Source organism: Podarcis filfolensis (genome assembly GCF_964270895.1).
Source record: "Podarcis filfolensis genome assembly, chromosome: 1".
NCBI lineage: Eukaryota > Metazoa > Chordata > Lepidosauria > Squamata > Lacertidae > Podarcis > Podarcis filfolensis.
In genome coordinates, this window is record NC_139604.1 from 94,146,110 (window position 1) to 94,173,147 (window position 27,038).

The following is a 27,038-nucleotide window of genomic DNA, read 5'->3' on the forward strand; positions in this document are numbered from 1 at the left end:
TTAAATACACTATTCAAGCGGGAAACATGACATATTCATGCCAGCAAGGGAATAAGCAACCAGGTCAATCCTTCTTAAAGTGAATGTCGTATTTGCACCGGGGTTCCATTGTAGTGTTTGCAGAGCCATATTCCAAACAGATTTTCCAAATCCACATCCAGTGTGGGAGACCTAGTAACATTTTGCAGCAAACCTACTCCAGCCAAGATTCAAGAAGAGTTCCTTCTGCCCCGTTACTTTCTGTCAAATATTTCAGAAGCACAAGTGCCTCTGTATACATTCCAGGTTAAACCAACAGGCAAAGGTTATCCAAGTGCTTTGCTCAAACACTGTTCTCCTCCCATTCCAGCTTACATTTCATGTACAAAGAATGGCAGAGAGTAGTTTTTTTTTGGGGGGGGGGTTCCTGCCCGACCCTGAGCACCTGCACCTAAGTCTGATGGAAGAAGGCTTCTGCCTGGACTATAATAATGGGCCTTCCATTCCTCTAATGAATTCTCCTCAGTATGTTTGTATGCTTAGTGGAGGGAGGGGGGCGGTGAGAGGGAGGGAGGGAGGGCTAGCTGTCAGGATATCTTGCCAATGAAGAGGAGGAATTGAAATGAAAAAGTTCCTTCTGGCGTGCAAAATCGAGACATAATCACCGCTCTCCCTAACTAGCTGTTATTTCAGGACGGGTGCGAGCCAGAGGAGTGGAGGCTTCTTGGCCGAAGAACAGACTCTCTCTCAACTCGGCCCCCCTCCCCGTCTCACCCTTGGGAGGGAAGTGTGTGTGAGGGGAAGATTAATCCACTGTCGGGGTGGATTAATGCTGACAGGAGGGCCTGGACCGTGACAAGATAGATGACAGGGTTACACGGCAATGCGTGAGAACCCTGCCCCCTTTGAGCAAGCGCTGTTTTCATTGCGTGACTGCCTCCCTTCTCCCTTCCAGCCGCTTTCACCTTGTGACAGCCTCCCCTTAACTCTTCATTTCCCATCCACAAGATTGTGGAGGGAGGGCGGAGGGCTGAAGGGAAAAGCTGCCTGCCATCAGCCCCAGAAAGCCCTCCAGGCCTCCCCTGATCATGGGCATGGAGCGACTCTCCTAGGAGGAAAGGTTGAAGCATTTGGGATTTTTCAGTTTAGAGGAAAGGCAAGTAAGACACAATGGGAGTTTATAAAAGGAGGCACGAAAGCAGATCAAGAAAAGTGCTTCTCCCTCATAGACATCCAATTAAGCTGAATGTTGGGAGACTCAGGGCAGATAAAAGCAAAAGTACTTCTTCACCTAGCATATAAACTCGCTCCCACAAGAGGCAGAGGCGGCCATCAACCTGGATGGCTTTAAAAGAGGATTAGACAAATTCATGGAGGATGAGGCTACCAAAGGCCATGATAGCCATGTTCCACTTCCCTCGCCAGAGGCCACACACCTCTGAATGCATTTCTGGGAATGGCAGGTGGGCAGAGGGCCATTAGACTCAGGTCCTGCTTGTCTGCTTCCCACAAGCCTCTGGCTGGCCACTGTGAGAATAGGATGCTGGATAAAATGGGCCATTGGCCTAATCCAGCAGACACTCTGTATGTTCTTATGTAATATGGAACCTCCAAGGACCACAGACTCTTGAGAGAATGGGTGATAGTCAACTGAGTTGTACTCAAGAGTAGATCCACTGGAATGGGCCATGTTTATTGAATTCAACACGTTTAATCTGAGTAAAACTTAGCTGAATACCACCCTAAGTATTTGCAGTGTAGAACTCTCTCAGAGCATAACTCCCACCTATGCTAGGTGCAAATCATATGCTGTGCAAATAATATGTGCATGCATAGATAACTATATATTTTCGTTTATACAGGTATGATATCCATATGTGCATTTATAGATACTGACTATACTGGAAGATTACTTTACAATGTGAAACCAACTCACTTTTCCTGAGACACAAGATAGGTGCTACATAACACTTGTTCAGCATTTGTAAGATGTCAACTCCCTACCTAATGACATCCGGCAGGCACCTTCACTACTCATTTCGGTACCTGCCAAAAACATTTTTGTTTAGGCAAACCTAACCAGACATGTAGAATGTTAACATGTGTTTCAGTCTGGTTTTTAGTTTATTGCTGATTTTTAACTTGTTTTTAATTGATAATTTTGTAGTTTTATTCTTTTTACAAACCACTTTGAAGTTCTCTTACAACCAAGTGGTGTATAAATCTTGTGAAATGAATAAAGACACATTTCCATTAAAAAGCGAATGAAATCTATAGTTCTTGGACAACGATCCTTCCAGAGCAACTGTTGTATTTTATTTAGTACTACAAAGCAGGTGTGGGGTCATGGGGTGTTAGGGGAGGAGTAGTACCTCTGCTGGGGAACACGTCGTGCTCCTTCTAGGTAGTTTGTCCACCCTCCTTTCCGTACTCAGCTCTCACCTGTGGCCCCCAGAAGCTGTCAGCATCCAACAGCAGCCACACTCCTGGAAACAGCTTCAGCTGGCCAGCTAAACCAGGTGAGAGCAGCCGATGGGTCTCAACCCTCAGTGAGTTAAGGACTTCTTCTGCATGTGAATACAGATTGAGTGGATGAGACCAATAGGGAGTCCAATGGCCAAAGAGGCAACTTCTGCATGTGCTGCAGAAGGAAGTGAGGGGCAGGTGGGGCTTGTCAACCTGAGAAGGTAGCCCACCTAGGAGAAGAAAAACTGATCCTAAACCTCTGCTGCCTTGTGGGATATCTTTGGGAGAAGAAAAGGCTAAGGAGTAAACTCTACACAAATCCGGAGTGGAGTCCTTAAGATGGTTGGATAGTGCCTTGTAAGCCTCCTTCCAGCAACTCCTGCAGCCAAGCCAGTGCCAAATGTATTGCTCTGCTTTCCTATGGACCACATCAGTGAGGCTGAGAGTGGGAGTCTTGTCGACTGGGCAGCCCAGGACCTCCATACACACTGCTCAGGCTTGCGTCCTGGGAGGTCACTTTGGAGCTGCACTCCATTGTCTCCCGAGACAGACGGATGCTAACAACAACAAAGCAGGTGCAGTTATGACAAGGAAGACAATAGAGAAAGGATTGTCCTGTTAGTGACAGCTGAACCCAACAGCACAATATTGAAGTTCTCAGTTTGTCCACACAGGAAAGAAAAGTTTCACAAACTATCATAATATAGACTACTGCACAAAGCTATTTCATTTAGCAGGACCCTTGCCAACATCAAGTTGTATAAATTCTTACCATGCCAGAGGCTGTTCACCTTGGAGACTTGCTGTGGCTATGGGTATGAGATTTAGACCCTCTCCCTCAGATTTTCAAGGGCCACTGAGATCTTGCTGGACACTGCTGTAACCATAATGCTTTCCAAGGCTCGGGCCTCTCTCTCAGGGCGAACCCATTCCAGGGCAACCCTGACCTTCATAAAGAAAACTCTCCCAGGGGCTCCTGCTGGCTTCTCTGGGATTGGTCATGTTACTGAAATGGAATCTCTTAGCACCCATCTCCATCACTTCAGACACAGAGATCTGAACCCAACTCCCTTTCAATCAACTGAGGGTCGTGGAAAGTGTTGCTTCAGGTAGGCACCAACCGTACTTACACCGGGAGAAACATGTGCACAGAATATGGAAGAAAAGGGTGCAGGATCATCCCCTTCAGCCTGCATTTCCCCCCAGGTAGATTAACAGAAGGTGCCACCACTTCCCTTGTGCTATTTAACTGGATACTTTTATCACCCACACTACATTTCAAAGATACATCTGTGCCCTGGAAATCAATAATCATAGTGGGTGTAGCATGCAACTACTGTATAATGCATGGGTGATATCTCACATGGTAAGTCACACTCAAGACTAGACCAATTGAAGTCAATGGGATTAAGTAACTAAGCCCATTGATTTCATTGGGTCTTCTCGGAGTATCCCTAATAGTGGGTACTGCTTATATAAAATTCTTCGCAAAAATTAAGAGATTTCTAATTCATGCCATCAATCTCCCTATTTTTAGGCCAATTAAGCCAACATATGGAAAAAATTATCATATGCTTCTGAAAAGCTGGGCAAAGAACTAGACTTCTCTGACCACACACAGTGTCAAATTCAGCCAGCTCTCTGCCCGCAAACTTGTTACAAGATGTGGATTTTCTTTCCAGAAATTATAGAACAGATTTCTCAACGCTAAGTCCCTATTTCTTCATCCAACTGAGATGCTGGCTCAGTTCCTCTGGCTCTGCGGTTCCTCGACATCTCACATATATTAGGCAGCAGTTTAATTTGTGTACAACATGCTAATTGTATACCCCATGGTGTTGCCAGTTTTCTTGGATATGTAGAGCAGATGTGTTAGACCTCCAAAGAGTGGCAGCAGGATGTTCGTGACTGGTAACTAAACCAGTGTACTCAAACAGTTTGGGTCAGTTTAGGCAGCAGGATGCCTAGCCTCTTCTCCAGCTGTCAAACCATCCTCGGGAGAAAAACACAAAACCAGAAACTCATGTTCAACACATGGAGTTTTGATTAGTCAAATTTCTTTAAAACCCGTGCAGTCCTTAAGAACTGGTACAATACATTTAGGGTTTCAGACTATTTGTATATCGGCGAATTTCTGATTTTTAAAGTAAGTTACATCTAAACATCCGTTTAGGTTCTAGTGAAATATCTGAGTTGCCATTAAAAAGCACTACCTGCACATTGTGTAGCCTTTGCCCATAATCAGGCACATGGGGCAGAAAAATAGTGAGCAATTCAACTGCTAATCACCTTGCCATGTGATAGGAGACTCGGCACTAAACTGGAAGCATAGGAAATAAGTTTTCCAAAAGACAAAAACAATGTGGTGCAGAAGAACATAATGTAATAAGAGGATTAAGACCAAAGACCCATCTAGTCTAGCTTCCGGTTCTCATCGAATAGCAAACCGGATGCCTCTAGGAGGCACACAAGGGAAGCTTCTGTTGTCTTTGTGATTGCCTTCATCTACAGTGCAGGCACATGGCTGTACAACCCTGTGATAAGCAGAGATAAAATGCACATTATGTAGTATTTAGCTAGTTGGCATCAGATGATCTGCAACCATATTTGACCCCTGAAAACATGGCCCACTGAAATATATGAAACTTGAATGTAACTTAAAGCTTAAATATTCAAAACAGGCACACTGGCATACAATATAGAATTTGCTTAACACTATTTTAGGAAATAAAAAATGTCATTCCCTTTCCATTCTACATGCTTTCTGTACCTGAAAATTCCAGCAAAGCTTTAATTTACTGCTGCATTTGTCATTTGTTTTCATTGCCACAGTATTTCAGCTAGACCTTATAAGACTGCAGATAGTGTTGTACGAATTGTGTAAACCTTTGAATTCAGTTTTTTAAAAGAAAGCCAGTTGTTTCAACAAACTCTTTACTGCTGCAATTAGTTATGATAGGGTTGGTGTTCACTAGGTGTAGTAATGGAGTTCACATGAGATTCTAAAAGTTAGTGTTACTAATTTTACACTACTCTGTGAATGCCTGCATGCTTAAAACAGGTGTAGGGTATTGGCTGGAACAACTAGATGTGTAGTTATTGCACAGATAGTAGAGAAGCTCAGGAAGAACTTTGTGGGCTGTTTTACTAAGGCTCTCATTAACACCTGTGGTTGTTTTCCTCTGTTTTTAAGATGAAAGTAAGAGGGGAAAAACCAATGTGAGAAGCAATCACAAAACTGCAAGTCTTATGTGCATATGTGCTATGCATATTGCAGTATTGACATTTTGCTTACCCATTATGTAACAGCATTTTTAATGATACAAGCACCTTAGCAAAAGTGTAATTCTTGTAGGGAGGAGGTCTGAATCTTAAGTGCTTGTTTAAAGCTTTGGTAAATAATGCTAAATGGGCTTTTGTTTGTCCTCTGGGCAGCTCATGTCTACCTTGCTTGCTTTTCACCCACTAGACCAGGGGTCTGCAACCTTTAAGACAGAAAGAGCCACTTGGACCCGTTTCCGAAGAAAAAAAAACTGGGAGCCGCAAAACTCGTCATTATAAAAATAACTTTTTTGTCACTTTTTTTTATTATTTCTTTGTTTGACCCCTCAGAATTACTCCTCCTCATAGAAATAAACGTTAAATTAACAAGTTACCTTTTGTGTGTGTGTGTGTGTGTGTGTGTGTGTGTTCTTCACTCCCCTTCAAAACAGTGACCAGCGTACATGCCCCCTTTCAATGCAGTGACCAGCATACATGCCCCTTACAATGTAGCGGGCGGGCGGGAAGGTGACGTCGGGACGGTGCGTGACTAACGCACGCACCGCCCCCATGCGACGTCACAGCCAGTACAGCACCCGCCACAGTGGGGAGTGTCGGGGCGCACAATGCGCCTCCTCCCCTCGCTAGTATCCGCCCTGGAGCCGCGGCAAAGGTGTAAAAGAGCCACATGCGGCTCCGGAGCCGCGGGTTGCAGACCCCTGCACTAGACCTTTGTGAAAATCCACTGAATTTGTAGAAGTTAAAACAATGCAACTCAGTGCTCCAGGGAAAGATGAGAGCTCTGGAGCAGAGCATTTGTTTTGCATGCAGATGCGCCTGGGTTCAACCCCTGGCATCTAAGAGATACTCGATGTCCAAAGCTCTAGCTCAGTACTGTGTAGACATTACTGAGCTAGAGGGACCAATGGTTTGACTCAGTATAAAGTAGCTTCCAACATTTCTAATCCAAAGCATACAAATGAAATGTCTGCATTAGAATCATTTTGATTTTTCTGTTGCAAAGCATAACAAACTCTGCCTGGATTATTCTTTCATTGGGATCCACATGTAATCTATGTCTGAGGTTGCCAACATGGTGCTCTCCAGATACTTATTGTTAGGCCTTATTATCTGGGGCTTACAGGAGTTTAAATATGATTTCCTGTACATTTGTGTTTGCCACAGAGCAATGAATAAGAGTAAGAACACAACAGGCACCGATTGCTAAAGCCAAACTGCTAGATGTGTATGATTAACTTTAATTAAATCAAATTGTCTAGAAAGTATTTACAGGCAGAAGATAAAGATGCAGAGCACATCTCAGCAACGCTGTTACATAGAAAGATGCCAAGCTTTTCTGGGTTGATGCAAATAACATCTCAATTTACAGCAGTGCAAACAGAGTAATAAAAAAAGTTAATTTCAGTTTCTGTTCTAAAGATGTAGAGCTATCAGTTCAAACAGGTTCTCTGCTAATGCCTTTATTAAAAAGCCTCTAATCTGAACTGGCAGCTGCTTGAATTTTAGGATAAGCAAATCTCCTTTACTGAACATACTTGTTCCATTCTGCTTTGGCATCAGTCACTATAACAAGGAAATGTTCAGTATTTCATACTTTCTGTATCCATAAGCTTTGCACACATTTTGTAAATGTTTAAGTTGTTTCTCACCACATTACTGTATTAAACAATGGAAGGATCCACCACGCCGACAAACATCAGATGTGGGTCAGCAGGACAAACAGTCCTTGAGGTTTGTTTTGCAACTAGTTGCAGCAACACCAGCAGGAGTAGTCAGTCCAAGTATAGTGTATGGAAGCTTTCTGTGGCAGTCTGAAGCCTAAAGCTATGGTGGAAGAATCATCTTGAAGGACCATATGGAAAGGAGAGCCTTTTTTGACCACTCTCTTCTTGCAAATTGAAATATGGTATTCTTCAGTCTTTAGCATCTCCTATTCCATCAGGATTAATAGCAAACATGGCTTCTGCTTCAGGGAGGCAAGGCGAATCATAGATTTTGCATATTCTAGTTTCACCCCGACCTTTTCTCAAGTACAGCCTGGCAGGAAGAAATTAATGCATTTATTCAATTGCAACTGTTTATCTATTTAAAGTAAAAATACTTAGCAGTCATGCGACTCCAGATCAATTATCTACAAGTTAATTCTCCCCACCTGTGATAAATTATTGTGAATTAAGGGGGTGAGAATGGGTAAGTGAGGCAAAGAGCTTATTCTCACAGCAGGTTGAAAATGGTTGCAGCATTCCTTTCTGAGTGGGAAGGCAAGCAGGCAGGCAAACAAACAGGTCCGACTATTAATATAACAACTCACCTGCTGAGTTGCGAGGATTCCTTGTTCTCTACTTCCTTCCTCTTCCCCCCCCGCCCCCCCCAACTGAGCAGTACTCTCTCACAGAGGAACTGAGGAATTCCTCAATTGAGGAATTGAGGTCTATAGACTCAGGTCTATTTCTTTCTGCTTTGAGAGTGTGAAGCAACCTGATGTACAGTCCTCTAGAACTTAAGGCTAGAAAAGAGAACGGGGGACAATTCTTTCTTTCCACAGGCAGTTAGGTGAGGGGCAATTTGCAGGCATGTACAAATGCTGAGTTACATTCAACATGCAAATTTTATCTTTCAAGTAGAGATTGATATATGACGCAACATCCAACTGTGCAGTCTTATCATATTCAATAATCCACAGCAGTTTGTGTCTCACTGCTCCCTGGTCAGCTAGCCTGCTTCATAATAACTTAATCAGAAGTTATTTTGGAACAGGACAGTTAAGGAGACCATGAAAGGTAGCTCCTCCCAACCTCAGACACGCAAATGGGGATTCACGGTAGACTGTTACAGTGCATCTCCAGCTGCTTACAGGAGAACTCCTTCACCCTGGAACAGGAACCTCATAGTGCTTTAGGGTGGCGGGTTGGGGGCTTTCATGATGTGTAAAAGGAAAAAGGACACTTTTTTTTCTCCTCCACTTTTCTGAAACCTTCTCTTGTTGCGCTATAATGTGCTGAAGAACTCCGGTTCAAGGCTAGCACCCAGCATGAAACCAGTATTTTATTGCTGAGGGGTTCTGGGGAATGAGATTGGCAGGGTATGGTGTAGATGTTCTTTTGCCTTGCTTCCATTTTTAGTGCAAGAATGACATGACATATATTCTCCTTCTGCAGTCCTAAGGGCTGAAGCAGACCAATTCCTTCCCTCCATTTTTATTTTACTTGTATCTATTTCAATGGTCACTTTCAGAATTCAATTGCCCTTAACATTCTATGGGCCCTGAAAACTGTTCATTGGTTTATGTTTACAAATATTTCTTTTAATTGGCAAACTAATATACTTCTGCATACCTAGGGAGTTGCCTCAAGAATGCAAAAACCACTACCTTCATTTTGGGTGGCCCTGTTTGCTTCCAAATCATAGGACCACCCTAGCTTGCATCAGGTGGCATGGTGGAGCAACTTCCTAGTGATAATTGCATTTATGTTTATATTAATTTCTCATAAACGCCTTCACCAACACCACCTGGCAAGTCAACTGTGAGGCCTTTCTATCACATTCACACTCAGCAACTGCTTTTCTGTCTTCATAACCTTGAGGCTATATCTGCAAAGTGCTCTCTGAAAGCTGTTTTAGAGACATAATGAGAAAAGACTAACACAGGCCACCTACTGATGAGAAAGGGTTACTGGAAGCACATGACTGCCAGTGCTTCTAGTTTGCACTAGATCTTTCTACTACTATTCACAATCCCTAGCATCAAGTTTCATCTTAAATCAGTTTAACAGAGCCAGTGTGGTGTAGTGGTTAAGAGTGGTAGTCTCGTAATCTGGGGAACCGGGTTCGCGTCTCCGCTCCTCCACATGCAGCTGCTGGATGACCTTGGGCCAGTCACACTTCTTTGAAGTCTCTCAGCCCCACTCACCTCACAGAGTGTTTGTTGTGCGGGAGGAAGGGAAAGGAGAATGTTAGCCGCTTTGAGACTCCTTAAAGGGAGTGAAAGGCGGGATATCAAATCCAAACTCCTCCTCTTCTTCTTCAACACTGTTTGAAGAGTGTGCTGCTCCTTTATTTTCCTATCATAACTGTCCATCAACCAGTTCTCAGCTGATATCATCTATAAACCTATTGAGATGGCTGGTTGGCACAAAGTCACTCAATTCTGGCTATCCTTGAGCTCGGGAACTTATTTTTTTAAGGTACACTTGATACAAATCCGGCCATTTTTAGGAATTTGTATCTTTATACCTTTAAGCCATCATGTTTCAATGTATCTTACATTTTGTTAAAGCTGCCAGCTGCTTTGAGCTAGGGCACAAGCTGAAAATGATGATCATATCAACTTTCGAATTCTGCCTGAAGAACAAAACCTGTTCTTGCTCCAAGAATGAAACTACTAAGCTCCACATATAGACCTCCAACCATATAAACATTTCACACTTGGTCAAAGGATAACCTGAAAAAGTAATGCAGACAAGAGACTAATAATTTGACATTTTACCTAGTTGTTGAAGCATGTGCAATGATATTTCCTCCGATAGGTTTCTTGGGATCTGCAGCAAACATTGCAGCTCCATCTACTTGTGCTACCACCTGGTTCGTGATTACTACTGCCACACCAAACTGCCATAGAAAAAAAAAACGTGATCATTTTTAATTTCTTTGATGTAAAAATATTTTCCAGTGGTCTGTCCCTTTCACCAGTATAAGCGTGTCCAGAAACACTTGCCCTGAACTTTGCAAATGGAACAAAAATGACAGGTAGGTCAGATTATTAATTTACCTCATCTGCAATTCGAAGCAACATACGTAGAAATCTGGCCAAATGCATCTGTCTGGCTGACAGTTCACCACGGCCAGAGTAATCTGTCCGGTAAAGGGCTGTAGCACTGTCCACTATCAGCAAAGCATACCTGAAAGAATGCAACAGGTGGGCATTACTATGCATAGATTTCCACTCCTGGCTTGAAGAGATAATCTTACTTTTGTGTGCAGCTTGGCCTGTCCTTAAGCAAATTCAATGGAACAACTAATTATCTGTCAGAGAAAAGATGTATCTGTAACCACACAATCTTTACCTAAAATCATATTTGGTTGAAACAAACTCAAGCTCAAATGCCATCTTGTTTTCTCTCTTTGTATTCACTAAATTCTAAAACCTTACTGTTTGGCAGAAATTCTTACTGATGACAACCCATCATCTTCCCTTACGATAATGCTACTTTAAAACTATAAAAGATGAAACAAGTTCTTGTAATTGGCTAAGCAATATCAGGATCAATACCTGTAGTTTTCTTTCTGTAAAACAGGTATCACTGTTCCATGAAATATTTGGGAGAGAAGGAAACGGCCAACTTGGAATTCATCTTGTCATCTTGTAGTAAGGGGTGTTATCTATTTTGCTGCTTAGAATGGGGCTTACTGACAAATCAGCTGGCAACGTTCTAAAGAACTATTTTAACTAAATACAGTAAGTTCTGTGAGATCCAGTGCCACACTAATGGGTGTGTTGGAACTTCCTCCCCCCCCCCCCCACCGCCAGCAATTTGCTCATGAGTCCCCAAACCCTCTGGAAAAGGTGAGGTGGTGATGGGGGGGGGGGTAAGGGGAATCGCATTTGCATGAGAAGAGGTTTTTTGCGCAAGTGAGCCACATAGCTAAAATAGTTATTTAGAAAGCAAACGTAAGTGTTATTAAGTATTCCCCCCCATAAAAACAGCTTTCTAACTTTGTATTTACCCTTATTTAATGCAGACTGAACTCTTCTATTTATAACTAAAGCCTCTTACAACAAAAATACAATAAAACCAGAGTAAAAATCATTTAATTAAAATGGAAACAATAATAATAAATCAGAGCAATAAAAATAGAACAAATACACTAGGTTTAAGAAGAAATGCAGATCAGATCTTAAAAGCCAGCTTAAAAAATAGATGCAGTTACATGTCAAAGAAAAATGGGGGCAGAGGAGGAGAACACTGGTGAAACTCCATTTTAGGGAAAGGGAGTTCAATAACTGTGTGTCTCCACCAAAATATGCCTTCAATAATCTTATTTACTAGAAACTGCTTTGGTTCTTAGTTATTCTAAAAGTTTTGTTTGCCAGTTAACTTTGTTATTGGATAATACATAACTTCTTTCATTTGTGAAGAAAATTGGTTATCCAACTGGATTTTGCCAATTCTCCCCCTTTCCTCATGCAGCCCCAAGTACTATGCTGTTCCAGAGGGTCCTCAACTGATTTCTTAGACCAGTGGTTTTCAACCAGTGTGCCACTGCACCTTGGGACGCCTTGAATTGATGGTCAGGGGTGCTGTGGGTAACAATGGCCTCAGTCCCTCTTTCCTTCCCTCTGATGCCCTATCACGTCTCTGCCTCCCAAAGGCTTGCACAGCTGTTTGTTGCAGCAGCCCTGGCTACAAGCCTCTGGGGCTGGTTGAGGTGCTGGTTGCCAGGAGCTGAGGTAGCCTCGGAGTAAGCAAGCAAGCAGACTAGGGAGCCCAGCCAGCCAGCCCGCCAGCCCTTGCTGTTGGGAATGGACAGACAAGTCCCAAGCCCCTGTGGGGCAGTGTGAGGAAGCACCTCTCTTTGGGGCGGGGCGGGGGGGAGGGCAGCAGTGAGTGCCCGGAGGACTCCCAAGGAGAGGGGACAAGAGAGGAGGCTGAGGCAACACTCCACAAGAGAGGGTGTTTGAAAAGCGGTGAGGGTCTGCTAGCTCTGCAGGCAAGGCTTGATATAAGTGGGTTCCTGAGCCCCACTGGGGCGCCACAGAACAAATGTAGTTGGTCAAGGGAGCTGTGGACTCAAAAAGGTTGAAAACCTCTGCCTTAGACCCATTCTAGTCTGGACCCTACCCTGTTTTAAAATAGAAACACAACCTTGAGTGCCTCTGATACATGACTAAGGTCTGCATCTGGATGGTGAGAGTGCAATTCTATTAGTTCTACTCAACACCATTAGTTCAGCCCCAATCAGCAGCTTCTGATACTACAGGCAATGGTGAATTTGAATGGGGGTTACATTCCTGAGCCCTGTGTGTGTTGGCAGGACACATAAGCCCACCCCACCCACTCTTCTGGCCATATCCGGGTTGCCGCAATGTGTGCAGTTGCAAGTAAATTGGTCATTGCCTTTACCATGGTATTCTTCTGCTCTGCCAGTTGGAGTTGGGCTTAGAAGATACACTTTCTTAAAGAATAAAATCCCCTCTACTGAGGTTACCTTGATTCAGTCATCATAGCAGATGCTTGGTAAAGAAGCTGGGTCTGATGGTCTGTGTTAAATCCTCGTGCATATGCCACATTATCAAGCACATCACTGCCGGATAAGCCATACCTAGGAAATAAACCAAGCAAAAGAGAATGTGATTCTGCCTAACAAAGTGGCAGGCATTATAAGACACCTTTTAAATGAATCTGATCAAAGCTTGCTTGACAAAGAGTATCTATTGCTACTTCTCCCCCACACCATTTCCACCATATTGTACTATGAACTCTTAATAAAGCAAACTTTGTTTTTTTAAAAAATACTTCCATGTTATATGTTCCATTTATATTGAATAGCTTTTCTTTATTACCCTTCCTGTTGTTCTCTGCAAGTGACGTACCAGAGATAATTTTGTCAGATTTCTCTGCTTTGTTGCATTCAAGCTTACAATGTGCACTTTCATTCAATTCCCTTTCAAGAAAACTCAAGTTTTCAAGTTTGCCCAGGGAGCAATGTAACTATCATGTTAATTAATATAACTATCACTTCTCCAAGTCCATTTTTTGTAGAAGCATGTAGCCAAATCTGATGCCCTGTGTTTTCTTTATTCTCACATTTAATCTAATTAATTCTGTTTATATGACTGTGCTTGGTAGACTGTGGCTTTAATGTAGTGGCTATTTGTAATGTTCTGAGGTGTTTTAAATGTTTTGAATTGTGCTTTTGTATTGTTAGTGTTATGCTTGTCCCTTTGTGAGGAGATTCATCTGAAAAATGGAATAAAAATCTAATAAACAGATTTGACAGAAGCAAATGATATGTCACTTTCAGTGGGAAATGTTTAACAATATATCAAGTTCACTATGGACTTGATACCGAGTACCATGCATTTATTTAATCAACTGTCAGTAGATGGCAGTATTGTTATACAATCTTCTACAGAACTCTGGATGCAACACCAATTATTCCAACTACAGACCTCTCAGCCACAGCAAGCAATCGCTCTGGACGAAATGTGCCCTCTGTGTCAATGTACATGGCCTTCCCTTCAGCACCGCCTCGATCAACAGGGAGCTAACAAAAAAAGGGTGGGAATCCAGTTAGTCACAACAACGTTTTGATCTCTGGGAAACTTAAACCTAAGAGCATCTTTCTATAATGTGCGTACAGCTTAATGTGTTTAATTAAAGTATTCTCTCAGGATCATGCAGGAACAGGGAAAAAACATGTCTGCAATTCTAGAACATCTGGGAGACAAAAGTAAAGATTGGTGATTTTGCCAGCAATGCTTAGATTTTTTTTTTATATATATTTTTTACAAGGACAGTTAGAAAGATAGTGAGGAAAAAGGTACCGTAATTTTTCACCCTATAGGGCACACCTAGTTTTTTTTTTTTGGGGGGGGGGGAATAAAGAATTCCCCCCCCAGGCGCGGGGCTGGGGAAGCCTGAGCTTCCCCAGACCCCAGAACAGGATGCTATCCACAAGCCTTGGGAGGCTCTCTAGGCTTGTGGATATCTGCCCGAAGCCCGGGGCACGCTGCTCAGCGCGCCCCAGGCTTCAGGGTGCAGGCTGCTATCCGCAAGCCTAGGGAGCCCGGCGGGAACTCCTGCGGGCTCCCAAGGCTTGCGGATAGCTTCCTGAAGCCTGGAGAGCGAGAGGGGTCGGTGCGCACCGACCCCTCTCACTCTCCAAGCTTCAGCGAAAGCCTGCATTCGCCCCATAGGACGCTAAATGTCTAGCTCAGCCTTCAGTATCACAAGATCTCATGCATTGTCTTTCTAATCATGCAAATTATACTTCAGTTCATTAAAAAATGCATGAAACGGGGGGGGGGGGGGTTAATTTTTTTGTCCAGTACTTATGTAAGCCACTTACCTGGCAGGTTACTGCCAGTGTGAGACACAACTGAGTCTTTCCCGTGCGGAATTCCCCAAACATCTCCGTAATAGACCCAGTTTCTATTCCTCCTTTACAAGAAAGAAATGCAACATACTTCAGATTCTTATCAATAATCATATAAACAGCAGATATCAGAGTATTACAGAACTCTTGAGGACAGAATTTAGATTAAAGTTCTTAAATGACAAGTAAATTATATAACAGCCACTTTTTAATAATAAAATGGGAAGAAAAAGTATTTAGTACAACAACAACTAGATGTACATTTCTTTGTGAAGTTACTATTGAAATTATTTTTGAACTGGTTTCCCAGCTATGGAATGTGATTTATAATGAACAAATCATAAATGCTTTGTGAAGCAGGGATACAGATCGCCCTAGTCTTTAAGGAGGCATGTTTACTCAGAAGCTCAATTGATTTCAACAGGACATACTCTCAGGTGAAGTGTCTATAAGGATCCAGCCTACGTAGCACTTTGAAGCTATATAAGTGTGCTATGTGCATATCTTACTTTTTAAGCTGCTGCCTGAGTGTTTGTTATGATCTTTATAATGTACCTTTATATATATTAGCTAGCTCTCTACATCAACTTATGAAGGCTATGCCCTGAAAGGCAGCCCATAAACACTTAAATTTGCATTTTATATGTACGCCTATAGCAACTATTCCATATTTGGTTTTGTATTTATAATGTGTGATAAAATTACATTAAAAAAATCAAGGGTTACACCAATATATATACCTTGAAGCAGCTTATCAAGTTCTTTGGACCCAGTCGTGATTTGAATGATCTCTGACCTCTGCTGATGAAACTCTGTTGCTGTGGTGAATCCCATTGGTACCAATTTTGCTGCTTCTGCCTGAGAAACAAGGTAAGATCAAAAGACTGAGTAATAAACACCTGCATCCCTATATTAAAACTCCCACTCTTTTTGTTGCTAGGATTGTTTATTCCAAACTATACTATAATAAGACTTAGAAAAAATATGCATTCATCTCTTACTTGAAAAACTTTCAAAGAGCATTGTATTCCCATAGCCTCTTGAAAACAATATATATACATTATAACAGCGTTAAGTATAATTACCAGGATTTTATCTGCTTTAGCTTCACTTATGCCTTTAATATTGAGCAATTCCTTCTTTGGTGCATAGGCAACAGCTTCAACTGTGTGAAATCCAGCTTCTTCTAACTTCTTCACATCATTGGCATTAATACCACATTGCTATACAAGACAATATATATTACTCAGTATGAAACATTAGATTCTTGAATAAATCACTTCAGTTGCAGCTTATCACATTTTAACATAATTTTGTACTTCTCTGGCAGTAAGTAGCATTGAACTCAACAGGTGCAATAGACACACATGGGGTTCTGCTTTCAGTGTTAACGATCTCACTTCATGCAAAATATTGCTTCTAAAAACATTACATTTTAGAGTTGGATACAATTGATTTTAAAATTGCTATATTTTCATTCCTTCATAGACAGATCAGATAAACAACTTTCAGTAAAGTTTTAATAAAGCTGTCATTGGCAAAAAGCAGGTCTCTGAGGTACATATTGCTGTGTATATCTGTGCCTGTGTATATTTTATTAAAAATGATATGAGCAATTGCAATGAATCTTGTACTTTAACATTTTAAAGATTCAGTTACAGAAAGTTTGGGCCGCTATAGACATTTAATCACAAGCGTGCATTTTATAACCTTAAGTTCCCCATTGGTCACATACCTCTAGCCGTGAAATGGGCTGAGGACCAAAGCGTCCCTCCTCTGTTGATGTTTCCAGACTTTCATCTTCCTCACGTTGCAACTGCATGGCCATGGCGCACATCAGTCAATGCTCCTATCAAAACAGGAAGTACCTAATGCAGGAGTTATGCAATTTCAGTGATGTGATTTTTTTGTAAACAACGATTTCATCTTACTGCTACAACCTTATGCTCACACAGGACGCTACCACCACTACTGTAACACCAGAGAGGTTCGCTCACTCGCTTTGGAGTAGGTTTGCGCTTAACCCACCTTCCCACATTTTGTATTCACATTTTATTGGCGAACTGCCACGTAACAGTTTTCAACCGTAACTGCTTTCACGTGTTTGTTTTTAAGCTTGCCTCTGTTTTTAGAGAGCCTAAATCGTTTCAGGGTGCTTTTGCTTTGTTAACTGCGCTTTCCCTGGGCTGCTCGCGGAAGAAAGGCGGTGCATAAACCGCAATAAGCAAACAAGGTAGCGCAGCAGAGGCAAAAGCACACGGAACAGGAGGCCTCGCGAGCAGCTCCTTATTCCTTAGCCTCTCCCTCTCTCAGGTAGGCCGGGAAGCCCGAGCCCAACCCGCTCCCTGGGCCTTTCAGTGACCCAACAACGACGGACGCCATTCGGAGGGGGGATGGCGGAGAAAGGCCGTTTCTACGTCCCGCGAGGGCGAACGGGAGGAGGACGAGAGGAGCGGCCCACAGACTCACCTCCGCTCACACACTCCGGTCCCTCCGTCCCCGTTCCGGATTCAGACGAGCCCGCCACTGCGTGACGCAACGGACGCGCACGCGCGTAGCGACGTCTCGGAAGGGCGGAGGCCTCCAGCGCGCATGCTCCCTTTCCCGGGTTTGGCGCTCGTCCGTCGGCTGCGGCTCGTTAGCGGATTGTAGCGGGGCGGGGCCTACGCGTGCCTTCCTCTTAAGCCACGCCCCGCTCCCTTCAAAAGTTCTGAGGCAGCCTTTCTCAACCTGTGGGTCCCCAGATGTTCTTGAACTACAACTCCCATCACCCCTAGCCAGCAAGGCCAGAGCTCAGGGATGATGGGAGTTGTAGCCCAACATCATCTGGGGTGTTGGTAGATTTCAAGGGGCGGGGCGGTGGTCCACTCAGGGTAGTAGTCTAGACCTTGTATTCACAGCAGGCTGAAGAGGTTTGGACTTGGTGGCCGCATCTGTGGAACACATATTGGGGAAGAGAGGAACCTGAAACCCAAACGCTACCCCTGGTCGTTTCTCCTCACACAATTCACTCTTGGAATGTTGACGCACAGGCGCATGCACGCACACGTGGCTTTAAAATATAGTATATGGGGTGTTAAAGGAGGGGTAGTACCTCTGGGGGGGGGACACATTGTGCTCCTTCTGGGGTAATTTGTCTAGGAGTGCCAACTTGAACAAAATATGGGGCGGGGGGAGAGAGGTAAGCCCTGCCCTACATAATCACGATGCCATGCATGCACACCATTTGAATGGCAGTGCCCGTCAACGTTGGGAGGCCCAGCTCCCTCTGATATTTTATTGGGGGGGCAAAGACTCCTCGGCCCCTAGGAGTTGGCTCCTATGAGTTTGTTTTTAACCTTGCCTCTGTCCACCTTTGGTCCCCACCCTGCATTCATCTAGATGCAGATGTGTGTTCTATATGCTGTCAGCATGGGATAGGTAGCACCCACACCTCAGAATGGCTTTGACTGGCCAGCTAAACCAGGTGGGAGTAGCCAATGGGTATCAAAACCTCAGTTAGTTAGACTTCCCTGCATGTGAAGACAGGCTGACAATGGGGGTCTTGCATGAGCAGCCCAGGACCTCCGTATGCACTGTCCAGGCTTGCGCCCTGGGGAAGTCATTTCGGTGCTGCTAATACAGCAGCTTGACTTCACCCCCAGAGGCACACTCCATTGTCTTTCCAGACAGATGGATGCCAACATTCATCCTGATCGTCTCTTGCCAGGTGACAACGGTGGTGGGATTGCTGAGATCCAAATTTTGCTGTGAGGGTATATAGAGAGACTTATTAACGGGAAACTTGATTTACATTGGGTTTTTTAAAACTGCCAATTTAAAACCAATCCACCCTGCTATCATCTGGAACAGATAGCCAAGCAGATGCAATGGGCTACTCTAATAAACAAATATACACTACAGTTCCAACCAGCAACTTTCCATTTTAATTAGCCAGTAAAACAAATGGGAATTTGAAAGCTGTCAAAAACTTGCAGCAGGAGTGCCCTCTGACGGTGAAGCACAGCCTAACATCAAAACAGTAAGTTTCCTAGTCCCAAGTAGCCCCCATAGGCACCCTTTATGTCTTACCCTGGTGCACAGGAAGCCTCTAAGGCCCTCCCAATGACATTTGCTTTCCTAAGGGATCTGTGCAAAAGTGTGTGCATGCACCTTCTAAGTAGGGAGCTGATCCATGGGAGTGACACAAGAAGGAACCAGAGGAGGTGGTACCAAGAGCACTCACTCAAAAATCCCAGGGAACCCATGGGCCTAAGAAGGTTGGTGTTTGCTTTATTTGATTCTACATGGCTCTTCTACCAATAGTAATTGTTTCGTCAGAAAAAGCTATGTAGAACAGCCACTACAGCACTGAAAAAGCAGCTACAGGTTGGGGAACTTTTATAACAGCATAGTGCTAACTTGAGGCAATTATTAATCAACTGCAAACTTCTTTAAAAATGAACTGAAGCAATGAGATATCTGTTCTACTTTGATTAATAAATGTTATCAAATGATTACTGATTGGTACTGATAAGAGTAAATTTGATAGATGCAGAAATTAACGAGGCAGAGCCAGGAACCCTTTCATCTGCTCAGCCCAGTGCAACCCCAGCAAGGCTCAGTAGTCAAGAAAGCAGAGGACCAGAAGGTGCAGTTGCTCTGGCTTGTCTCTGGGAGGCAGGCAGTGTAATATTCCAGTGATGCCTAGCTGGTTACAGAGGCTGGTCTGCTTCTCTTTGGTTTTGCAGCCTCAGTTGATTGTCAGCTGGAACAGTCATGACTTGGACTCCACAATTAATGCCTTTGTGCTAGTAGAGGTGTACAGAGCAACAACAGGGCAACTTTCAGTTGCTGAGGACCAAGGATGTGGACAAGGTGCTTGGCAAACAACAGCTGACCACCTGTCAAAAACCAGACATTTGCAGCTTATTTCATCTAATAAGAAGGGGATGTCTCGCCAAGAGTTGCAAGCACCTCCTTCAGAGAAGTGGTGTTAACCTCCTTAAACAAAATGGTAATTAAGCACTCCTAAAAAAACCTAGCTGGACCCAGAAAATATAAATGATAGCTGGTTGCTAACAACTCCTTTCTGAGCAAGGAGCTTGAGCAAGTGGTTGCTAGTCTGGTTTATGGGGTTCAGATACCTAATTGTTAATGGGCAGTATAAAATGGTATACAGTGGTACCTCAGCTTACATATGCTTCAGGTTACAGACTCCGCTAACCCAGAAATAGTGCTTCAGGTTAAGCACTTTGCTTCAGGATGAGAACAGAAATCATGCTCCGGCAGCGCGGCGGCAGCAGGAGGCCCCATTAGCTAAAGTGGTGCTTCAGGTTAAGAACAGTTTCAGGTTAAGAACGGACCTCCGGAACGAATTAAGTACTTAACCTGAAGTACCACTGTATGCTGTTCTTTTTAAGCATACACTTTGGCCTCGTCTTGTCTGTCAAATAACATTTATTTATCTTCTTATTTTGTGAGGTTATTAAATTGAAAGGAAGAGTAGAAAGAATCCTTTCATTCAACATATTCAGAATTTTTCTGAAACAGTTCTAGAAAGTTAAACAAGGAATAGGTTGTCAAAACAAGTTATTTTACCACAACCACCACATTATAGAAAGGAAAAGCAGGGAGAAATGAGCACAATACCATGATTAATATACCGTATTTTTCGCCCTATAGGACGCACCGTCCCATAAGGCGCACCTAGTTTTTTGGGGGGAAATAAAGGGGGAAAAAATTATTTCCCCCCCGGCGCGGGGCTGGGGCGGGGGAGGCCCGAGCTTCCCAACCCCAGCCCCCAAACAGGCAGCTCTCTGCAAGCTGTGGGAGCCCAGCGCTGGCTCCCGCTGCTTGCTGAGAGGTCCACGAAGCCTGGACGCGCTGATCTCAGCGCGCGCAGGCTTCGCATGCTGGCAACTCTCCGCAAGCAGCGGGAGCGCTCCCGCTGCTTGTGGAGAGGTCCGCGAAGCCTGGAGAGCAAGAGGGGTCGGTGCCCACCGACCCCTCTCGCTCTCCAGGCTTCAGCGAAAGCCTGCATTCGCCCCATAGGACGCACACACATTTCCCCTTCATTTTTGGAGGGGAAAAAGTGCGTCCTATAGGGCGAAAAATACGGTAACTTACAATCTTCTTAGAACTGAATGTGTAATATTTTGCATTTATTCCATTGATGTTTTCTAATGAGTAATTTGTTTTTCCAGTCTTTTGATATGAAACCATTTTTGAAGGAGAGGAAAGACAAACAGCAAAAACAAAATTGTCCAAACAGTTTAAAGGATTTAAAACACACACACACACACACACACACACCCACACCCACCCACCCAAAGTAAATAGTGGATTTAGAGGAAGTGTTGGCAGCATTACTTTAACTTACAAGTCACCACTAAGACAATTTTTTTTAGTGTAGGTGGGTTTATTATACTTCCCCCATTAACAAAAAGTAACAAAATTAAAAAAACTAAACAATTCAAAAAGCATTAAAAATGCTATACTTTACACATATACATACATCGTCCAGCAACTAGAGATCACAGTGGAAAAAAATATAGATGCCTTATTATAATAATATAAGCTTTGTAGATATGAGATGCAACCACATCTATCTGAATAATTTAAAAATCTTAACAGTCAGACTGGACTAGTGACGATGGCAGACATCTCTAAAGCCAAATAATTCAGTCAACAGAAGCATGGATGCACCAATACTCACTTCATTAACAAGTCCGAAACATTGGATGGCACACCTACTTTTCTATGTGCAATGTTTTAATTTTTGTGTTGCAATTAATCAATCTTGGGGCAACTTTCTAAAAATAGAACTTCTTTATTTTTGTAGGGGTCAAAAGCTACTGCTAGCCATTAATACACATGTAGGCCTTGGAAGATACACGTCTCTGCAGTACTTGACCTATGAAATTGCACTAACTACTGCAGTAGAATTGCAACATCAGTTTTGCAGTAAAATTAATTTATCAGAAATTAAGAGTAGCCTTAAAAAGTGCTAGAAAACAACAACAGAACTATGCAATATCCCTTAGCTATACTTTTCAGTAGGCAAAAAGGACTAAGTGGTGATCCTTACTAAGAAAATAAGCAAAGATTTGACTACTGAATGATTGCTCATTACACACACACACACACACACACACACACACACACACACCCTGCTGCTCTGCTATCTTTGGATTGAAGGACCCTGGAGCAGATTACAATGAATCTGATTGACCATTCTCTTCAAGTAGTTGGCTCCCACTGGAACACTGGATAAAACAACAGAAATTTCCTCTTGGCTGTGAAGAGAAAATGCATACATATGAGGATTAAATAAATGAAAACCTTCCCATAAAACTACAGTGGTGCCCCGCAAGACGAATGCCTCGCAAGACGGAAAACCCGCTAGACGAAAGGGTTTTCCGTTTTGGAGGTGCTTCGCAAAACGAATTTCCTATGGGCTTGCTTCGCAAGACGAAAATGTCTTGCGAGTTCCTGCGGGGTTTTTTTCCTTCCCCCCCCTCTTTCCCAAGCCGCTAAGCCGCTTATCAGCTGATCCGCTAAGCCGCTAAACAGCTAATCCGCTAAGCCGCTTAACAGCTGATCACTAAGCCGCTTAACAGCTGATCGCTAAGCCGCTTATCAGCTGATCCGCTAAGCCGCTTAACAGCTGATCCACTAAGCCGCTTATCAACTGATCCGCTAAGCTGCTTATCAGCTGATCCGCTAAACCCGCTAAGCCGCTAATCCACTAATGGGCTTGCTTCGCAAGACGAAAAAACCGCAAGACGAAGAGACTTGCGGAACGGATTCTTTTCGTCTTGCGAGGCACCACTGTATAGTAAAAATTATTGCTCTCACACCTTCTGTTTTATTTTACTCACTTAAGTTTGCCGGTGCATTTTGGAATGGTGAAAGCTATTGGGGACGCAGGATAGCTGGCAGATAAAGACAGTTCAACTTCAAACTTTGCAAATGATACAGAACTGGAGAATAAGAGCTTCACTCTACGTAGAAAACAAAATATAGATACAGTCATACCTCATGTTGCGTCCGCTTCAGGTTATGTGTTTTCATGTTGTGTCCCGCAGCAACCCAGAAGTACCGGAACAAGTTACTTCCAGGTTTTGCCGCTCGCACATGTGCAGAAGCACTAAATCACACTGCACATGTGCGCAGATGCGGCACTTTGGCTTGCGTCAGTTCCGTGTTATGGATGGGCCTCCAGAAGGGATCCCGTCCGTAACACGAGTTTCCACTGTCCAAATAATTATTTGTGTTGTGTCTCAGTAACTGTTGAATGTTAAAATAAATAAAAAAATTGTGCAGTAGCGCCTTAGAGACCAACTAAGTTTGATCTGGGTATAAGCTTTCGTGTGCATGCACACTTAAGTATTCTACTGTGGGTAGATGGAATGGACCATGGACCATGGTGGAGGCATTCAGCTTGTACTGGATGAATTGCACCCCCCTTAATGATCAGGTTGGTAACTCAGGGATATACAGTATTTGAATCCAGCTTTGCTGTTGGGATCACAATGTGATAGTTTTGCCTTCGACTTCCTTTCTCCAATTCCAGATTATGCTTGTGCCGCCTCCTGGAATAAAACAACTTTGCTATCTACCTATGGTTCAATAAAAATTCAGTCTTGATTAGTAACAATTCAGGCTGACTTTGAAAGGTTTTCAGAACTTTAAGTGGTTCAGAATACAGCAGTTAGATTGTTAACAGGGACCTTCCATTGCAAACATTACACCAGCTCTTAAAGACCTTCATAGAGCCCCTGCTTGCCACCAAGGCCAATTGAAGCAGCGGGGTTTTGACTTATAAAGACCTAAAACACCTAGTCCAAGCCACCTGGATGACTGTTTGCTCCCTCAGTGAATCTACCTTCATTAAAGGCCATTTTCTGGGTACCCTTGCCTTCTGATATTAGGTGGCTAGCTACTACAAAGAGGATCCTTTTATGATTGCACCCAGCCTGCAGGACCCCCTGTCAGGGAGATCCACTCAGTGCTCTTTCTTGTTATCTTTTAGGTGCCAGACAGTCCATCTTGTTTTGACAAGGCTCTTTTTTGTTTAGAAGTTGCTTTAACTTGGTTTTGTTTCATCTTTCGCTCTGGAAGTACAATGTTTTAATTTCGTTCTGCTCTTTTATTTATCATGTTTTAGCTGAACTGCTGTTCATGCAATGCATTTTTAATACAGTCATACCTCATGTTACATTTGCTTCATGATACATTTTTTCAGGTTGCGTCCCACGGTGACCCGGAAGTACCAGAAAGGGTTACTTCCGGGTTTCGCTGCGCACGCATGCGTGGCGAATCGCAACCTGCGTGTGCACAGACGTGCCAGTGTGGGTTGCGTTCTGCTCATGTTGCGAACAGGCCTCCAGAACGGATCCCGTTTGCAACCAGAGGTACCACTGTACTGTATATTTTAAGATACTTCATTCCTTGCTTGCTATCTTGAGTACTACATAGGGGGAAACAGCTTTTTAAAATCCTGCTGAGGTGAAACACACCAGAATTTTGTGCTATAAATATTAAATTCTTGCCAGAAAGATTTTGGAAGGATTGTAACACACCCTCTACCAATCCTAACTTTTACACCAATCCTAACTTGTACACCAAACAAATACATTTAGAGAACTAGAATAGACTTTGTTAAGCATTTACTTTGTATCGTTCACATCTGTCTTCAGCAGATTGAATTTTCCACCCCATCTGTTTAGATACTCGATCTCTTCTCCTAGAAGTTCACAACGACTCACCACAAGAGAAATGTCACGCAGCACCTGATTGGACAATCAGAGCAAGTAATGATGACAACTTAGGCCCCAGATTTCCTGAGATAGGATGGGAAAAAAGGTACGCCACTCCTCTTCTACATTTTCTTCACAGCAAGAAGGAGGATGTGTGCAAACCTTCTCCGGACACAAAGCAACATTAACTAGACCAGGGGTCAGCAACCTTTTCCAGCTGTGGGCTGGTCCACCATCCCTCAGACCATGTGGTGGGCCAGACTATATTTTTTTTGGGGGGGGGGAATGAACAAATTCCTATGTCCCACAAATAACCCAGAGATGCATTTTAAATAAAAGGACACATTCTACTCATGTAAAAAGATGCTGATTCCCAGACTGTACGCAGGCTGGATTGAGAAGGTGATTGGGCTGCATATGGCCCCCGGGCCTTAGGTTGCCTACCCCTGAACTAGACCAGTGACTTTTACCTATTCTATAATTTTGTCATTTATTTGCATTCCTATACTTTTAAAGTTACACTCAATGTAATCACTTTATAAATTGCTTTTCTACCCTAGAAAATGGTCATCAAATGCAGAAAAACAATAAAGCAAATCACAACACAAATTCTCTGGGCAGGATTCACCTAATCAGCCTTATCAGTGGAAACTCTGCAAGGACTTCTGCTTACACAACAGGGCTTCCCCATTCTTCCTCTGCAATTGGCTTGTGGGGAGGGGTTGGGAGAACTCCCAGAACTGCGCACAGGGGGAGGAGGGGGGGATTGTTCCATCTGGCAAGCTGCAATGATTGGAAGAGTGTGATGCTGAATTCCATTCATTCTTCATAGCCTCCATTAAGTGTCACTACAGTGTCACTCAAGCAGGTGAAAAAGTTCTGCTGGGAAGCTACTTCCACCTAGAATTGCTCCAAAATGTAGACTCTCCTGTACTTCTGGATCTTCTTTGTTGACTCTTCCAAGCAATAAAAGCAGCATAGAACAAATTACAGCAACATTTTAAAAAACCCTTTTTGCTTTTCATTGTTAAGTTACCTGATAAAGATGATGCACTGTTGAACATTTTTCCTTCAATGAACTCTGACTGTTTATAAACTGGAAGATGAGTCTATGCACTAGTTTTGAAGATGGCAAAGCCTTTGCTTCTGTATAGGACAACAAAGAAACAACAAACTCTGTCTTAGGTTTAAGTTATATTCAAGTCATTTCATTCTATTCAACTCATGGATGATTTTGAATGCCTTCAAAACCTTGAAGGCATTTGATATTTAGTTTCATTTAATTGCTTTGCTTTTTGCTTCACACTGGGAATTTCATTGTTAGTTGAAAATTTTATCTGAGAAAAAGGAAGGTTCTTCACAGAAGACTGCTTTCCATGTTTTCTTGAAGTTTAGCAATACTTTTCACAAGAGAAGCTAGAAAATGCAGATCTCCTTCCAGAAAAAAATATCACAGAAGCAAAGTGCTTCAAAGCCTTACCATCCAACAGTGATTCGAGGTTCACACCAACAATATTCACGCAGAACCTGTTGCTGAAAACAGCACCATCTATGAGAAAGCAGACATACTATAAGTTCTGATTCTGTTTCAGAATGAGGTCTAGTTTTCACTGAGATGGTCAACCTGTGTCTGGGTTGTCCCTCTTCATATAGGTCAGAATTCAAATAGATAAATCATTCTGCACAAAAAACCTGCATGCCAGGGTCCAGCCTTTGCCATGATGTGCAGGATGAAGTGGGGAGATGTATATATACAAATACTTTTTTTGTATAGTGGAATAGTCAACCATGCAAGTCCCTCCCTGCTGCTTACAATACCATTGTACTAAAGACACAATTCTGCAGACTTTCGTGCAAAGATCCACGCTCCATTTCTCACTGATCTGCTTGATGATCTGATTTTGCAGACACCAAGAGTGGGAACTGCCAGGATGAGGCCTAGCCATCCGTGGTCATCTGTATGAGATCCTACTCCCAGCTCTACCCCTGCAAACTCCTGGAACATTGAGGAAAGTTTCCTGCACAGTGACATGGCAAAGAGTTACTGACCCAAATTTGGAGCAGTGAATGGTAACACAATTTTATAAGGTGATTAGATCCATACACTACCAGCAGCTCTGGATGGAGTATTTCAGACAAGGGACAGAAGCTGGCAAAGAGATCACTGTCTGCTCCTTCTACACTATACTCCCTACTGTGCTTCACATGGTCATCTACCACCAACTGTGGGAAGGAATCAGACTTATTTTAATATTTTAATTTTGTTATGTTGTAAACTGGCTTGGAAGAATTTGGATCCTGAATAGTTGTAGGAATAATTGTAATAAATATTAAATACCTGTAATCTAGATAGCCCAAACACTGGTTTACCACTTTAGAGAGCTAAATTTATGTCACTCAATAAAACTGAAGACCAAATGCCTTTTCAGTCTGCATGCAATTTTTTTTACAGCTCAGTTCTTATCAAATTAA

The 27,038-nt window shown here is 43.0% G+C and overlaps 2 protein-coding genes across 3 annotated transcripts in view; both read right to left on the minus strand.

Annotated features, from left to right (window-relative positions):
- Positions 1-6,945: 6,945 nt before the first annotated feature.
- RAD51 (RAD51 recombinase) lies at positions 6,946-17,446 on the minus strand. 2 transcript variants are annotated; one of them, XM_083619142.1, is made up of 10 exons: positions 17,293-17,446; positions 16,559-16,672; positions 15,909-16,046; positions 15,564-15,681; positions 14,797-14,888; positions 13,898-13,992; positions 12,934-13,047; positions 10,496-10,625; positions 10,214-10,335; positions 6,946-7,764 (listed from the first exon to the last, which is right to left on the minus strand). In XM_083619142.1, exons 2-10 carry the CDS (start codon positions 16,658-16,660, stop codon positions 7,641-7,643), a joined length of 1,035 nt encoding a protein of 344 aa, XP_083475268.1. In that variant the 5' UTR covers positions 16,661-16,672; positions 17,293-17,446; the 3' UTR covers positions 6,946-7,640. The 2 variants fall into 2 exon arrangements, with proteins under 2 accessions (XP_083475268.1, XP_083475267.1); XM_083619141.1 differs by having other exon boundaries at positions 16,559-16,691; positions 17,293-17,438.
- Positions 17,447-21,202: 3,756 nt separating this feature from the next.
- KNL1 (kinetochore scaffold 1) overlaps positions 21,203-27,038 on the minus strand; it is a 30,689-nt gene continuing 24,853 nt past the window's right edge. Inside the window, exons 22-26 of the mRNA XM_083609972.1 lie at positions 26,047-26,115; positions 25,603-25,712; positions 24,481-24,599; positions 22,686-22,808; positions 21,203-22,100 (exon numbers count right to left, since the gene is read on the minus strand). Of these exons, the coding sequence (XP_083466098.1) occupies positions 21,986-22,100; positions 22,686-22,808; positions 24,481-24,599; positions 25,603-25,712; positions 26,047-26,115 (536 nt within the window). The 3' untranslated portion in view covers positions 21,203-21,985. The remainder of the gene's footprint in view (positions 22,101-22,685; positions 22,809-24,480; positions 24,600-25,602; positions 25,713-26,046; positions 26,116-27,038) is intronic.